Genomic DNA, 17,813 nt, shown 5'->3' on the forward strand with positions numbered 1-17,813 from the left:
ATCCCAGTGTCCATGTGAGGGTTCCGAGACAGGTGTGAATCGGAGCCTTGAGTGCTGATCCTCGGAGGCGGACTTTGAGACCTTCTGTGAACAGCAATCAGGACATAATGTGCTTTCCAATCTGTGTGTAAGTTAGGACACTCGTGTAAAGATACCCACCACGTGAGAGGTGTAAAGTCCCTGCTCTCTTCTCTTCTGAGTGTGGTGGACGGAGGCCCCGTGGTAGGGCATAGGTAAAGTGAACATGTAAGGTATAGAAGTGACCTCTGGTTACCCCCTGGGGCACAGACCGAGAGTCTTAGATTCTGGCAGCTGTGCTGAGCTACCACTGCCTGCAGCCTGCCCAGGCCACCCACGGCTCTTAGACTGGCCCCCAGCCAAGGGCCACAGTTTCCTTAATCTCTCAGACCTCTGGAACACCATAGACTCTGCTCCTTGGACTTAAAGACCTCCGCCTTCTGGGTGGATCAAACCCTCTACTGAACTGCTCCCTGAACATTGTCTGGCCTGTTTTTCTTGGTGGGGCATTTCCAGGTTCCCGCTTCCCGGGTATCACAGTCTCCACTACTTCAGCTCCATTTGGTTACTGGTTCATTATCATTGGTTTCAGGCTAAAAGCGCTGGCCAGGGAGCCCTGGACAATCTACACTACCAAGCTCATGAGCATTTAAAATTCACAGGATTCTCACCATGTGAAGAGCAGATGTGACCTTCACGTTTTTAAAATGTTGGTGTGTCTGTATATGTTCATATGGATGTTCACATGGGAGTACACATGCTCATGTGTGCATGTCTGTACAGGTCAGGATGCAACCTCAAATGGCGTTCTTCAGGTGCTGCCCATCTTTTCTCTGGTGATGGGTTCTCTCACAGGCCTGAAACTTGCTAAGTAGGTAGGCCAGCTGGCCAGAAAGCCCAGGACCTTCCTGTCTCCACCCACCTAGTGCTGGCTTGACGAATACACACCAAGACTCCCAACGTTTTTTATTTGGGTTCTGGGGACTGAACCCATGTTCTCTTCCTTGTAGACAAGCACTTTCCTCGCTGAGCTGCCTCTCCAAACCCACTTTGTTTGTTTGTCACATGAACTCTGGGCTGCTAGACCCAAGTTCTTAGTCAGTATGAAGTCTTCCCAGAGGGCAGCTCCAAGCTAAATCATGTGTCATGTTCGGGGGCTTCGCTACAGAGTCTATGCTTCATGACACTGTTTTATATCCTAGTCCTGGCTTGTAGCTCTGTGGTAGTTTGCCTTGCACAGCTGATGATCTCTGGGCCAAGGCAAAGCAGCTGTGCTGAGCAGGTGTTCAGCATTGAACTAGGTTCTCCTTCACACACCAGGCCAGTGCTACTGCAAGGCCTCCTCTGTGTTCTTCAGTGGCATTTATGGGCACTTCTTCCATGGGTGTGAGGAAGGCACTGTGCACAGAGAGACCCCCTGAGCTCCATGGCCTGAGTGGAAGGTGTCCGCACGCCTGAGGGCTGAACCTCCTGCTCTGCGATGGTGAGTGGGAACCAGGCTTCTCGGAAGAATCGGGAGCACGTGGATTTGGTCAGTTACACTGGCTTTATCTTTGTGGACCTTTCTCTTGCCCTGGGTGTGTCCAACCAGCCACCCACAGACAGGCACATGAGGCCACATGCATCCCAGAATTGCTATGAATGTGGCCCAGTCAACTTACTTAAAGCACCCTCAGTTTGTGTGTGTGTTTTGTGACTCTGTTGTGGTGTCGTCAGGAATAAACCTTCAGATGTCAATGCCATGTCCTAATGTTAAATGCTATAGCTTAAGGGAGGAAAGCAGATTGTCACATAATGGGTTGACTGTAAGTACTGAACCTGGACCACAACAATCCTTGCTCCCAGAGAGTCCCCTCCTGTATCCCTATCCTTATCTGCCAGCCTAGCCTGCGGTAAACACTTGTGTCTCTGGTGACCAGCACAGGAACTTGGGCTGCATGGGCACATAGAAACTGTGTAGTTCTGCTGGAGAATTTAGCTTCCTTTGGTCATATGGGCTTTTGTGGGCATGCTGGGAATTATATTCCCAATTCTGAATAAAGGCCTCCTGGCTGCCTACCTGGTATCACAGGAATGATGGGCTGGAGCTCTCATATTTGGTGACCTCAGATGTCAGCTCCCACCAGGGGTCCCTAAGGACACTTTATGTGCCCTTTGCTTTTGTTCTGTGCCTGCATGCATATGGCTAGGATCTAATCAGTGTTGGTAATTCTCAGAAGGACTTTGACTATAGCTGAACATAGTCATGGATCTGCTTAGACAAGGGGCATGGCCTGTGGCTGATTAAATGGTGGTAACCAGACCAATTTTGACCGGTGATACAGTAAAATACATAAGTAAGTTCCAGGAACTTGCTGAAACTCAGCCAAGGTGAGTCAGTTCATCACCAGTGACAAAACTACACAGGGATCCTCTCCTATTTTTTTCCGGCTCCATAAGCGTTTTTATTACTCAGCTGGGACAGACCTCCCCTTGGCACTGTGCATCAGAGCAAGCCGGCCCCCGGAAGTGCTGTGGCCCTGCTCTGGAACAGACTAATGAATTTGGATCAGGTCCCTGGCACTGATTGATCTTGCATAGGAATTTTTGAAAAGACCAGTGGTTTCTCTCAACTTGCCATCATATTAATGGGAAAATTTAAGAGTCAATATGTAGGAGCCACATATTGAAGCTCGCCTTCAGACAATGAAGTAGAAGACTTTTGAGAAGGATGCAGTATTTTAGTCAACAATATCCACTAAAAGAACCAGATGTGATGGCCCACATCTGTAATCTCAGTATTTGGGAGTCAGAGACAGGAGGATTGCTATGAGTTCAAGGCCAGCCTAGGATGCATTTCAAGACCCTATCTCAAAAACAAAACACAAATGAATCAGCCCCAGCCCCTCGTGCTGCCAAAACCAGGATCCTGGCTTTCCTTTTTTACTGTGTGACTCTGAGTGCATTCATTAGCATTCCTCTGCCTCAGTTTCCACACTTCTAAAACTCAGGGTAACAATAGCATCATGTGCAGCTATTAACCAAGCAATTCCCAGAAACCTCCAGCATATCGCCAACATGTGACGTTCCGGGGACAGTAACTGTTGCTGTTCTGACTAAGGCCAGGGGGGAATTTTCAACGTTGGAGCTTCTTCCTGTACACAGCGAAACCTGGAGTTTATGAAAAGAAATGTGCCAGAAGGCAAGCACCTTCTCACACTTTGGAATGAACACTTGTTACAACACCCACTCAGAATGTGGTGGGAAGGGAAAACAGTCTGGTAGGTGAGTGCGAGAGTAAACTACACCAGCTTTGTAGGCCAGGAGGCCAGGTTTAATTCCAGCTCTGTGGTCTTGGGAAGTTACTTAACCTCTGTGAACCTCAGCTTCTTTACCTCAGCATAGTTACATTGACTTCGGAGGATCACTGTGGGAACAATGTGAAAAACACGCCTCACACAAGACATAGGTTAAGATTTTTGTACGAATGTTTTGTTGTATTCAGGAACTGTGAGAGACTAAGTTAGCAAGGATCGTTTATTTTACTTTTATAGAGAAGATTTTTTATTCTATTTTCACTAATGTGCCTTCCCTGCCACCCCTTTGTGGTGTCTTTTTCCTGAAAGCACCTTGTTCTTTGTGTTCTGGCTTTCTGCCGGCCGTGAGCTTGTCGGTGGTAACTGGCCTGGCCAGCCCAGGGCAGCATCCCCAGGGAGCACCTTGTCAGCAGGGCCGCCGCCACTTTGGACCTCTGCTTTCACCAGAGGAGCCAAAGGACTGTGCAAAGCTCTGTCTGTAGAAAGATGGTCTTACCTGTATTTCTTTCTGTCGTTGTCTTAGTTTCTTATTTGTTGCTCTGATAAAACACCTGACCAAAAGCCTCTTGAGGAAACAGGGGTTTGTTTGTCTTACAACTTCGTGCTGCAGACTATCATTGAGGGGGAAAAAATAAAAGTGGAAACTCAAAGCAGTTAGTCTGGTTAAATCTGTAAATGAAGAGCAGAAAGAAACACATCCATGCTGCCGACTTGCTAGGTACTTACACTTAGCTGTGCCTCTTCACCTACGCCGTCCAGGACGTCTGTGCAGGGAATGGCGCTGCCCACAGTGGGTGGTCTTCCCACCGCGTCAACAGTCAGGACGGTCCTCCATAAACACGCTCGCCTGCCGAGGCAGTTCCTCAGGGGAGCCTTCCTTCCCAGGTGATTTCTAAGTTGTGGCAAGTTGACATTTAAAACTAACCACCACAATCATTAAGTATAATCCCTGCATTACTATCAAGTGGTTATATGAAGGCTTGTCTGAGATCTAAACAAGACCCATAAGATAGAGATCTTGTCAGGTCTGCATAGTAAGCTTCAGGCAGGAGAGACACAGAACCCTAGGAGTGGTTATTCACCAAGAAGACGGGCACATTAGCTTTGCTGCCAATCTCCACCCTGCCATTTTCTGCCTTAGTCATCTTGAGCAAACCCTGATTTTTTATTCATCAGTTTACTCATTTACAAAATGGGATAATAATCATTTGAGAGATTGAGTCAATTCATAAAAAGAATTTATAACAGTATCTAGTGATCTCTGAACATGGTGGCATGTGCCATAACAGTATCTGGTAATTGCTGGGCATCGTGGCATGTGCCTGTAATTCCAGCGCTTAAGAAGCAGAGTTATCCGTAGTTCAAGGGTAGTATAGTCTACACAGCACGGTTGAGGCCAGCCTGGGCTGCACAAGATCATGTCTCAGAAGACAGTGAAGGGAGGGGGCCACTACCCAGTCAGTCCCAGAGAGCTTGCTTTTGCAGCAGGAGGTCTGGCTTTGTGTGCGGTGCCTCTGAGCCCTGTGGAGGGAGGGTTTTAAACCCCACACTGAGGTTACAGATGCTGCTGAAAGGTGTCCTCACTTTGTACAGACCCCTTCCTGTGCTTTTCAAGAATGGAAAGGACTGCCTGGTATCTGGTGCCTACCATTTCTAATGTTACAGAACAAGATTAGAGTCAGACAGGCACTAACCCTTGGTTTATCTAGAGTGCCTTTGATTACATACATGCACAATTAGTAATCAAGGCCTGCCTGAACACGCATCGTGGGTCACAGGCCTGACCTCCATCATCCAGGGTCTTCTCGCAGCCTCTTTTGTTATGACTGGTCCATGTGCCTTGTAGTTCAGTTTTCTTAGTTATGCCTTACCTGGAAGATCTACAATAAAATGGTGTCATTGGGACATTCATTCACATGACACTGAAATGGGACTGTTTCCATTTCTACTTTTGTTCTCTTCGGTGAGCCGCTTGAGTAGAGCATCTCCTACACAGTGATCTCAGCCAGCTGCTCTCCAAAAGCAAGAACAGCATTGGTCAGACAAGCTTGCTTACCTGTGGCCACGCCTCCCTACAAACTCACGGGCTTTGGCAGCACATTCCTATTTCTTTCTTAACAACTCCCAATGTTGGAAAATTTATCTTGTTATTGACTCAGCCCTTGTGATATTCTACATTCAAATACATTCTGCCAAACATCCAAAATGCCTTCCTCATCAGCGCAGGAAATAGTTGAAGAGTTCTCCTTTCTACAGGGGATGTAATTCGGCACCTTCAATGTCAGCTCAGACACCCTGGAATGGCCCTCTCTGTGAATGCAGTATCCATTAGCTCACTGATAACACACTTGTTTCCATGGCACTCAGTCCCAGGCTCTCTCACTGGGGCTTTGGAGTGTTGGGGCAGGAATTAAAGAGTTTTATCTGCACTTGACATTTATGCTAAGCCACAAAGCCTTGTGTATTAGGGATGACCACTGCGCCATTCTTGTTCCTCTGTGTGGTGCCTGGAGAAGCCCTAGTAGCTGTTCCTGGAGAAACCGAGACCGGGAGATAACCAGGAGCTCATGAATAATCACGTTAACAACCATTCATGGCAGAAATGGGATTAGATTTCTTCATTAAGTTTGCTCAAGGCAAAACCAGCCTAGAACCTCCCTTTCCCCTTTTATCCGTAAAAGAGCAGCTTGCACATGTGTTCTCAGGGAGCTTAGCCATGGGCTGCCTGCTGATCAAAAGGTGCCTTCAGTAGAGACGAGGCTTCCTTCTGGCCTCGGATTAAAGCAAATGCAGAAAGAAGGGATGGACTATCTCCAGCCTGTCTAGCCTTTCCAGGGCTCTCTGGTTACTGTTTCTATGAAGAAAGGGTCAAGACAGAAAAAGGAAATTGGCAAAAACACAGACATGGCTCACTTGGTATACATGCATATGTCAGAACTACACAGAGTATATGCCCTGGCTATCCACTTACCACGGACTGGACTCCAGTAAGATGTTGGCCTGGGTGTGGTGCTGTCCTTAGCTGCACAATAGAGTGATGGGTGTACTTGTCTCAAAAGGAGGGGAAACTAGACAGGGTAACAGGGGTAAGAGCCTTAGAAATGTACGTGATACCACAAGAGGCGCATGGTGTCATAAACTCGCAGAACTTTGATCCTGTTATTTGGCATTATTATTCCTTTCATTCTGTTTATTACACTGGTGTGTTATAAAATCATAGGTGTCTGGCCACTTCATCATTCCTGTGCCCTGCCTACTTTAAAAAATGCTTGGAGCTCTACTTTCATGACGAGGCACCCATGCCCTTCTCCTGCAGTGGTTAGTTTTCAATGGTCTTTCCCAAATTGAAACTTGGCCAAACACTAGACACAGAATGTCCAGATGTGTATGAATGCCTTTGTCACAAGTACAGCTCCTAGAAAGTTTGAGGTGAGCAGTCCTGTTTAAAGTGAGGAGCATGTGTGATGTGTAACCGATTCAAAGGACCACAGTGGCCTTTCATGCAGAGCACCCTTGATCACAGAGCCCCTGAGCTGAAGGGATGGTTTGAGGCCCTTGCTGAGAAGCTGGACATCATCCCAAAGTAGCTGCTCTCCAGTCCTCTAGAGGGCAAGCCAGATCAGTCATGGTCCTAGTGGGGTCCCCTCTCACCACTTCCAGGAGGTCACCCTGGAACTCTCCAAGGGCAGCCCAGCATTTTTCATTCAGAATCTTTTTTTTTTTTCCTTTGCAAGGCAGCACATCCTGGCTCAGATCCTTTGAAGGTCTACAGGGCCACTGCATTAGAAGTTTAGATGATAGTATCTAATTCAACATACAACACTGACTCCCTCATTAAATGTTTATAGAGAACATATTTCTGATCCAGTGTTCTATCTCCAAGCCTTCCTGACTCCTCTCCCTACCCAACTACATGAACATTACAATTAGGAAATATTCTCAAGTGTGGGTGTCTCCCTGGGCTCGTAGGATGGAAATGTGGTCGGTATAGTAGATGGACATAGGGGCAAGGCTTTTTTGTTGTCTACTATTTGTTATCTTTCTCTGTAACTTTTCTTCATTCCAAAAAGAGAACTTAATGCTGCTTATAGTGGTTAATACAAGTAAAAATATAATATATAAGAAAATAAAAAGAAACATAAAATAGGAGAGAAAGATGAGTTGAAAAGCAGGACCTGGGCTGGTTCACTGAATTCTTACGTAACGTGACATTCAGTGAGCACAGTGGCAGAGGTGGCCATCAGTATGGCTCTGAGCATCCTGGCACCGAAGAAACCCAACAAAGATCCCAGTTGTCCATCAGAGGAGAAGGTGTGCCCTGTAATGTCACTCAGGAGTGAATGTGTGTGTCCCCATGCCTGTGAGAAGTCTGTCTGAGGGTTGCAGTGACAACCTCTGGCAGGAATGTGAAGACTGGAAGCTTTAATACTTCCTCACTGAAACTGACTAACCAGCTCACTTGAAAACAACATCCACCTGGAGCGTCCTAAGCGGATGGGCAAGCGGAGGTTCAGAACTTGTCCAGGGACGGCTAATCTTCCTTGTCAACTTGACTGGATTTCGAATCACCTCCAGGCATATCTGAGAATGTCTCCAGACAGGTTTAGCTGAGGATGGTGGCACCAACCCCTGGGCTGAGGGTCCAGAGGAAGGAAGGAAGGAAGGAAGGAAGGAAGGAAGGAAGGAAGGAAGGAAGGAAGGAAGGAAGGAAGGAAGGAAGGAAGAAGGCAAGCTGAGCACCAGCTTCCAATCTCTCCACTTCCTGACTCGGTGGGAGCAGCTGCCTCCCACCCCTAACTCCACACCTCCCTGACCATGATGGACCGTCAAACCCGGAGCAGAGAGAAGCCCATCCTCCCTTCAGGGTTTCTGTCAGATGTTGGGCACACCGAGGGAAAATAGCAATTCTACCTCTCCTCCGTTGGTGCAGAGCCGCAGAAGGCACACGTGCAGGAAGGGCCACATCTACACCACATGATAAGGCGCTGATTGTATCACCCGGAGAACATGCGGGGCCACCGCTATCCTTCACTCCCCAACCAGAAGGAAAAACATTGAAACTCTATTAAGAACCAACTGAATTTCTAATTTTAAGGAAATCAACTTTTAGCAATGCCTCCCAGAAGATATAGATGAGAACTTCTAGCCCACCCCTTGTGAGTGGCATTATCTGCCAAAAACTGTCATCTGGCTGGTTAAAGACATTCTCTCTGATGGCAGGACCATGATAATCGTTAATCATAATTCAAATGCAACCTAAGAATGCTACTTTAATTCTCCTCCTCATTCTTTCCAGCTCAGGTTTGCAGCCTTATTTTATTTTCATACTTTTCTCCATCATGGCAAATAGTTGTATCAGGACCAATTAATTGCAGGTGACCGTGGTTTGGTTGCTGCTTGGATTTTGCAACGTTCTCAATCTCATTTGGGCATTCTGTGAAGGACTTCTAGCCTATGAGAGACGCCTCAGAAGAGCAGGTCTGATTTCAGTTTCTGGAAGACTTCCTCACACTCAGTCCTAGCTTTCTTTCTGTTGCTGTGACGAATACCCTGACTAAAAAGCCACTGTGGAGAGAACGGGTTTATTTAGCTCAAAATTTCACCTTGCATAAAGTCAAGGCGGGAACTCAAGTGGCCGGTCACATCACATCCACAATAGAGAGCAGGGAGAGACAAATCAACAATGCTGCTTGCTTTCAGCTAGCCTTTCTCACTCTGTACAGCCCAACCCTTGAAGTGGTGCTGCCCACAGTGCGCTGAGTCCTCCTCATCAATTATCAAGACAGTTCCCTACAGACACGCTCACAGGGCAGCCTGATCTAGACAATTCCGAAATTAAAACTCTTGTCCCAGGTGATTGTAGGCTGTGTCAAGTAGACAGTTAAAATCGTCTAGCACATTCCCCTTGGGTTGTTTTTCCGGCCTTCAGCCATCAATACAACAAATATGAGCAGCGATACAATGTGTGTGAGAAACATACGAGGCAAGAGCTGAGGGCTGCGGAGACTGCTCAGCCGGAAGAAGGACTTACTGATCTTGTGAAGAACCGTGGTTCAGTCCCTAGGATCCACACTGGGTGGCTAACAGCTGCCTGTGACCCCAGTTCAGGGGGATCCAGCACCCTCTTCTGGCCCCTTAGGGTGATATGTGTATGTGGTATACATAAATTCATTCGGGCACATACACATACACAAATCAAAATTAAGTTAAATAAATCATTTTTAAAAGATAAAACCTACAATAGAGACACATAGTAGCTTTCAATCTAGGTCACAAAATTGATGAAACTAACAAAAAGTAATATAAATCATGATGCAATATATGTCATTAGTACTGATTAGAAGAAAATACCAAAATGCTTTAAAAGAATAGTGTGTTAGTGTCTTCTCCCCCCGCACCTCCGTCCCAAGGGTTTTGTTCTGTTGAGTTCCAGACACCTTTCCTTTGAACAGAGTCTCACTCTATAGTGGTGTCTTATCTTAAACTCCTGGTATTCCTTCTGCCTCAGCCTCCCCAGTGCTGGGTAGGATTACAGCCACACAGCATCATGTCTAGCACAACACATCGCTACATGTACCTGCCAGGGACCATGACCTATGCGAGGCTGAAGTTGAGCAGGAGTTGAGCCACGGCCTTGTCCTCTAAGAGCTGCTTATAGAGAGAGCCACCAAAGGCAGAAATTTTCTTTGGCCTGTTTTGATATGTCTCTTCCAACAGCCTCATGCCCAAAAGGAGAGACCGTAAACATCTTTCTAGGAAAGGCATCAACCTTGAGACACACAGTTGGAAATTGGCAGGGTGCCCTCAGAAGGCTGGGGAGGTAATTTATTTTTCTAACTTCACAGTGGGAACCGAAGCCCTGGCAGATGCCTCCATGTGTGACCAGTGGCTGATCTGAGTGAGATCGTTATTAATTATTAGCCACTTTTGAGTGTCTTTCTCAGAAGCTGCAGAATACTTGGGAAGCCCTACCTTCTTCAGTTGCGATCAATACTGTGTGTGCCTTGCGTGAGAACCTGAGTGGCATGTAATTATAAAACAGTATTGATTCCTGGCAGATGGACTGAAAAGGGACAAATCTTCCACATAAGATTCAGCTAAATCTTCAAAGGGCTTGATTTTTTTTCCTCAAGAAAGAAACCAATAAGAGTAACAAACTTGAAATGTTAGCTAAATGAGGACTATTTCCTGCCAGGAGCCAGATCAGTACACATAATTATTTTATTCTCTGGGCTGGCGCTAATTCACATCAGCTGAGTGTTGGAAATGCCTCTGATTTGGGTCTGCAATCCAAATTATTCAGTCAGTTCCTATGATGATGTTTTCCCCTTGTGTTCCTCTGAATTATTTTTTCTGTGAAACGAATAATTGCTTGTCTGGGATCAGCACACCCCTGTTTCTCCTTCTCTTTGTTACATGATACAGGATGCTCCTTAGCCCAGAGCTCCACCCATTCTCAAGTTCACCGTCACAAGAACCTCCCTCTTTTATGTTTGCATGCTTAATTCCTAAGTAGGCGTCCAGGCCAGTCATTTGTTTTATTTATTGATTGATTTACTTATTTACTTATTTATTTTGTTTTTTGAGATAAGTTTCTCTATATAACGCCCTGGCTGTCCTGGAACTCACTCTGTAGACCAAGCTGGCCTCGAACTCAGAGATCCACCTGTCTCTGCCTCCTGAGTGCTGGGATTAAAGGTGTGCCCCAGTCACTCTAGAGTGACTAGAAACCTGGAACCTTTCTTCCTTTTTGCAACTTCTCCTTCCTTAGCAGTAAGGATAACAGTGGTACCCAGCCTGCCTTTGTTACATCATCAGTGCCCTCTTGGCTCCTGTCTAGACCTGTAGGAAGGCCTCACCCTGCCTTGTTAGTGCCTAATAGTTGTTGGGAGCTTTTTGAAAATGCAAGCCCTATTGTATCATGTGGCTGCACAAAGCTCTGCAGGGGCTTCTCATCACGTGCAGGGCAAGATGAATAAGTAGTTGTCAAGTTTGAGTACCAAAGGGTAGTTTCTTTCGGAAGATTCTGAGGTCACTGATAGACAGCACACACTGGTGAACTGGAAAGGCTAGAGAAACAAGGCTTTCCCCAGCATCCTTGGCACTTTGAGGGCCTGTGGCAGACAGCTGGGGTAGAATGGCTCTTTCCCTGGTTTTGCAGGACTGACTTGTCAGTGGAATGGAGGCTGTTCTCTCTGGAACATCTCACCCCCCCTCACCATGCAATGAAGTGCCGTGAGAATGTCACAGGGAGTGAATGGTCCCTGGTCTGTTTTCTCAGAACCTCCTAACTGAGGAAAAAGAAATCAAAGCCAGTACAGATCTGACACAAAAGGCCCACAGCTGTTCCCCAAACAGTACGAGTAGTACTGGAGAGCACATTGTTTTAAATGTGATCCTGTGCATTGCAAGATGTTTGGTATATCTGCCCCATGCTAAATGCCAGTCATGTGGCTCCAGTTACTAGGACAGCCACCAAAGCCATTCACATGCCCCTACACACTTTCTAGAGTGTTCTGGAGATGGGGAATGGCACCACCCCTACCTGAGGAGCACCTGCCCCTGAGCTTGGTTCTCAGGTCTCCTAAGCACCTCCTTTTCTGAAAGCAGAAAGAGGAGCCAGGTTAATGTGGGGGTTTTCTGGCACATCTCCTCTCTCCCTATCTATAGAATAGTTGAGTTTCGGTCCTGGAGCATATGGCTGCCTCTGAAGTCTAGCTCTGCTATTTACTGGAGCAGACCTTAAACAGTAATGGGACTTTGAACAATTACTCTCCCCATGCCTTAAATTCGAATATAAGCTGGAGATAATGACATCTACCTCAAAAGGCATTTTTGAAGATTAAATAAGATAGACACATAGCATGTGGATCGCTCTGTCCACTCTTGGGCAGGGCAATTGTATGAGGTGAGGATGGTGAGGTGATGACAGTGTTCTCTCAGCATAGGGTCTTACCTGAGCAAGAAGGTGACATCTGCATTTACAAATGAATCCTCCAGCAAACAGAGAAGCAGCTTGGTATGAGCAACAGAGATGTGGTCTGGGCAGGAGTCTCTAAGTTCTGTTCAGTATGTGGCCTTGAATATGCACTCTTCTTATCTGAGTCTATCTTTGGAATCTTTGTGTGGCATGGCATCAGAATGACTGGAGGACGTAAGTGTTGCAATGGATTTCAAGGGTCTACGACAGCTCAAAGGCGGCTGGTGTTTTGTAGCCTGGTTTGGCAATCCCAAATGGCCACAGAAAGACCGTGTCTTGGCGAGACATCCATAGCAAATGTCAACGTGGTCTACGTAACTCCAGATCTCTTGATATCACCCCTCCTTTCCAATGGGTCCCCCAGTAGCCCTGGAGGAAAAGCCCTGGAGCACCTGGGTGTCTGTCCTTGAGAGCTCATGTCTGTCACGGGGCAGATCTGGTGCTACTATCACCACTGCTACCATGATGTCGTCTGTCACCCACAGCAACAAAGGCGGGAGAAGGAGCTCCGGAAACAGCAGGAGCGGGAACAGCGCCGGCACTATGAAGAGCAGATGCGTCGGGAGGAGGAGCGGAGGCGCGCAGAGCATGAGCAGGTACGGGGAGGTGGAGAGCGCACCCCCAGCGGGCCCCTTGGGAACTACAGCACCAGGGATTTCCGGGATGTGGAACCTACTAGTCTCCAAGAACTGTTCTAGTATGGCTTTTGCTTTTTCTCAAGCAACCAGTTCTCACCTATCCAAACAGTCAAGTGCACAGCTCGACAATGCTCATGCTTCCTACCCAAGCCAGGGCCTCCCCTGACATACCTAGAACTTCTGACTCCCCTGCATGGAACCAAGTTCCCATTCTTCCATCACTGGAGATGAGCCATGCTACTCAGGCTATTTGTGCTCTCCGACTCCTTGTGACCTCTCTGATTGATGAGATCACAGTGTGAGTCAGCAAGCTCCAGGATGGATCTATTACAAAGACTGTGAGCACGCTAGCCTTGCGCATATGTTCTATACCTGCTGTTGGCTTAGAGCCTCAGAACTTCACGGCACTGTTAATTCCGTGGAGTCCGTAAGGAAGGAGCCTACCAACAAGCTTTAACTCAGAGCTGTTTCATTAAACCCAAAGAGACGGTGAAATGCCGGGCCATCTCAGTCAGCTGCTACTGGCGAGGGGGCTGTGCTTTTGACTGCATTGAAAGCCTTGGCTTTGCTATGGCCTACTCTTCCTGTGTGGTGAGGTGTTGGGTACTTTTTCCCTTCCTTCCCCCTGCGTTTCACTTGGAAGCTCCTGTCACCTGTGCAATTACTGGTTCTCTCTCTCTCTCTTCCTCTCTTTCCATTCTTCCCACCTCTCTGCTGCCTGCCTCTCCAGGAGTACATCAGGCGTCAGTTAGAGGAGGAACAAAGGCAGTTAGAGATCTTACAGCAGCAGCTCCTGCACGAACAAGCTCTACTTCTGGTAATGGGAAAGTCACACACCAGCGGGCCTGCCTGGTGTTCCCCCCGAGTGCGTGCGTGTGCGTGCGTGTGTGCGTGTGTGCGTGTGTGTGTGTGTGCGTGTGTGCGTGCGTGTGTGTGCGTGTGTGCGTGTGCACGTGTGCGTGTGTGCGTGTGTGCGTGTGCATGCATGTGTGCGTGTGTGTACGTGTGCGCGTGTGTGCGCGTGTGTGCGTGCGTGTGTGCGTGTGTGCGTGCGTGTGTGCGTGTGCGTGCGTGTGTGCGTGTGCGTGCGTGCGTGTGTGCGTGTGTGCGTGCGTGTGTGCGTGTGCGTGCGTGTGTGCGTGTGCGTGCGTGTGTGTGTGCGTGTGTGCGTGTGCATGCATGTGTGCGTGTGCGCGTGTGCGTGCGTGTGCGCGTGTCTGCATATATATGTCTTTGTGTTTCCTCCTCCTAACATGCCCATTAAAAATATGAGGTCTTCCCTTCCAACCTCCTAGACCTCAGAATCTCACAGAGGCCTCATATAATTTCCTGACCCCGTTTGCTAAGTCCTCAACCATTTAGCACACTTTATTAACTCCCTCTATTTGCGAAACTTTAGCATGAATCCAGCCTTATTATAAGTTCAAACTGCATTCCAGACCCACTGTGTTTATTGCAGAGTAATTTTTAAAGCCATTTGCAACATGCTGGAATACAATCACAACAAATGCACCTTGGCCATGGAGCCTGCTCGGCCCTGCAGTCATTTCTCATTTGCAGGCCGTTAGTCTTGCCCCTTACAGTGGGAACAGTTTGTTTCTTGCTCATGCCGTATCCACTGGAAGAATTTTTATTATTACTGCTCTATAGCTCTCCAAATGGGCTTCTTGGTGCAAGCTCTTTCATTTTTTTTAATTCAATTTTTTATTTGATGGCATTCTGTTATTTTTTTAACTTTGTACATAAGCTTGCTAATAGCTTTAGTTAATACAGGTTTTATTTAAAGGATGGTGATCTCTGGTTGTTTATTTGGTTGTACACTCTATCATATATGTTTGAATGACCAAATTACCAAGTTAGGAACTCCTAGGGCTGAGAGCCTGAATACCCTGCATCTAGGTTGCAGTTCTCCAGGGGCATGTCACTTTCCAGTGGTGTTCTGTAGACATTGCCATTAAAGCACCCATGTTTTCCTTGACATATTCTTGTGTGGGACTGACATGAGGCCTGGCCTTATTGGGGTACCCCTTATCCTTCTTGGAATTCCATTTGTTTACAGCTCCCCCGTGCCTCCACTGCATGCTTTGCCGCCGCTGCTCAGTGTGGTGATGTGGGTCCCTGTGGTCACGTGCCCTTTCTCTGCTCTTCCCGCTCTGGGTAGGAATACAAGCGCAAACAGTTGGAAGAGCAGAGACAAGCGGAAAGGCTTCAGAGGCAGCTGAAGCAGGAGAGAGACTACCTGGTCTCCCTCCAGCATCAGCGACAAGAGCAGAGGCCCCTGGAGAAGAAGCCACTGTACCACTACAAGGAGGGCATGAGTCCCAGCGAGAAGCCAGCCTGGGCCAAAGAGGTAAGGGATGAGGAGTTGCTGTGTCCACTGGGCAGATTCTCCCCTGGGAGCCCGTTCACTGGGAGCACAGAATCCAATTAGTGCTGTACAGTCTGAAGACAGCCCGATGTAAGAGGTGCACTTCATGTCTGGAGGCCATAACGTCACTGCAGAGAAATGTTGGTGTATCGGGGCTGTTCGTGTGTGTTTCCTCTACACCTTTTTGAGTAAAGTGGGTTTTTACAGGGAAAAACAACAAAAATTCGTTTTCCTTATAAAAGTCTATTTAGAAGAGCTAGGGAGATGGTCTGCTCGGACCTTGCAAGCACAAGGACTTGAGTGTAACACCCAGTACCCACATAAGAAGCCAGGCATGGTGGAAAATGTTTATAATCCCAGAAATGAAGAGGAGGAGTCAAGAAGATATCTGGGGCTCACTGGCCGTCCAGCCTATCCTGATGTTTGCAGCCTGAGACCCATTGGCAGACTGTCGCAAAGCAAGGCCATGGCAGGCACCTGGGAAGTGATAACTGAGGCTGGCCTTTGGCTTCCACACACATGTGCATGTACACACACATACGCACACCCTCCTCGCACCACATTCACACAAAGGATCCCGTTGAGTATGTACCCTGAGGACTGTTAGTGGAAGAACACGATGTACATCTTACAGGATTCTGGGAAGGATCCTATCCTGCCCAGACCCCAGCTGCTGTTCTGAGACATTGGCGTGCGGCTCGCCCTGCCTTGTTCACTGTGTTCTCGGAGGTGTACAGTAGGACACACACCTGGGGCTAGGACGTGCATTTCAGATACAACCCCAGTAATAGTCCTTCACTTTCTCAACCCTTAGACTAAGGTAGGATTTTAGGGGTGTGGCTCTGTGATGAGCTAGTTATAAAATATAATTTGAAACTATTTGGATTGAAGAAAAAATAAAGGGGTTATAACCAAATGGATAAAGAAAACTCAGTAACCCAGACAAGACTGACGACCCTGCCAGGAGTCAATGAGTCATCTCACGTACGGGGTACATCAGTCTCCAGATCTGTCCTTGTGACACCACTGACTTCCTTGCATTCTTATGAACATATCTAATCAGAGGCTGTTTAGGGCTATTTCTTATTTGTAAGAATACCTAAGAAATATTTCTTTAGGTATTTATACCTAGAATGTTTAAAAAAAAAAGTTACCAGAACCAGAATGAAGATCCTATTTTTATTTTTTTTAATTTTTTTCTTTTTCTATCTTATCTTACTAGTATAGAAAATACTACAAATGATGTCCTAATCATGGTGGCTAATGAGAGATAGCAATCAAAGAATGATATTCTCTGTAACGTTTTATACCTTTATATACTATTTGAATCCATTTTAATAGACATTCACTATTACAGTGAAATAATGTTTTGAATGTTCAAGAACTATGTCTATATAGCAAACATTTTGATTAGCGTAAGGAACATGTTGAACCACTTTCTGTTACAGTCTATAAACATGACCCGTAGTGACCTATGTCAAGCTGCTGCCGCTTTTCCTTAGATCAATAATTTGTTTTTGTGATAGAGCACTGAACCAGCTTTTAGTTACTTCTCTCCTTCTTGTGCCAAACTACTGATGAAGGTAGCGTGAGGAAGGGGTTTATTCTGGCTCTGCTGCAGGAGCTGAAGTCCGTCATGGCAGAGAAGGTATGGCAAGAGGCAGCTGGTCACCTTGTGTTCACACCGAGGAAGCAGAGAGAGAATGTCTGTGCTCAGCTCCCGGCTGCAACTCTAGCCCATAGCATAGTACCACCCACATGTGGGGTTGGTCCTCAAAATCACCTTATTCACTGAGCTGTATGCCCACCCTGATGATACCCGGCAGCTCCCATCTTTCTGCAGCAGGAGTCTGGAGAAGACCCTCTACTACCTGACTCCCCTCAAGCAGATGGAAGTGGTCCGGACTCTGCCCCCTTTTAGCTATGTTTATCTTTGCTCTGGGGAAAAGCCACTTTTTGTTTTCGTTTTTCCAAGACAGGATTTCTCTGTGTAACAGTCCTGGCTATCCTAGAACTCACTCTGTAGCCCAGGCTGGCCTAGAATTTACAGAGCTCTGCCTGCCTCTGCCTCCCGAGTGCTGGGATTAAAGGTGTGCCCACCACTGCCTGTCTAAGGCACTTTCCTTTCTTCTCACCTAACTACCTTCAGTTCAGTTAGTAGATAGAAGATGTCAGGGCACAGACCCTGTCTGGTATCGGAATGATCTGCTTCTAAGTATACTCAGCTTTCTCTCTGTGAAATGTTATTTCCAATGTCTGGTTTGGTGTCTTTCCTCCAGTAATTAAGGGGAAATTTTGGTGCAAAGCACATCTGTGTTCCAACCTTCCTGAAGGCTTTAAGGCAAGATTTTCTTGAGACAAAAATATAGTCTGGGCCAGCAAGATAGCTCAACAGCTAAAGATGCTTGCCTGGCAAGCTAAATCCTGGCAACCCAAGTTCAATCCCTGGAACTCACATGGTAGGAGAGAACTAACTTCCAGAGGTTGTTTTCTGACCTCTGGCATGAGTTGTG

The 17,813-nt window shown here is 47.0% G+C and overlaps 1 protein-coding gene across 6 annotated transcripts in view; it reads left to right on the forward strand.

Moving 5' to 3' along the window:
* Window positions 1-17,813, forward strand: part of Tnik (TRAF2 and NCK interacting kinase) — a 419,460-nt gene that overhangs the window by 330,298 nt on the left and 71,349 nt on the right. For 3 of the 6 annotated variants that reach the window (XM_052730801.1, XM_052730804.1, XM_052730803.1), the window contains exons 13-15: window positions 12,780-12,890; window positions 13,663-13,749; window positions 15,094-15,282. In XM_052730801.1, coding sequence (XP_052586761.1) covers window positions 12,780-12,890; window positions 13,663-13,749; window positions 15,094-15,282 — 387 coding nt within the window. The remainder of the gene's footprint in view (window positions 1-12,779; window positions 12,891-13,662; window positions 13,750-15,093; window positions 15,283-17,813) is intronic. The other 3 variants (XM_052730805.1, XM_052730807.1, XM_052730806.1) reach the window with 1 other exon arrangement.

Source organism: Peromyscus californicus, unplaced genomic scaffold (assembly GCF_007827085.1).
Source record: "Peromyscus californicus insignis strain IS unplaced genomic scaffold, ASM782708v3 Scaffold_9__1_contigs__length_137607984, whole genome shotgun sequence".
In the NCBI taxonomy this organism is placed as follows: Eukaryota; Metazoa; Chordata; class Mammalia; order Rodentia; family Cricetidae; genus Peromyscus; species Peromyscus californicus.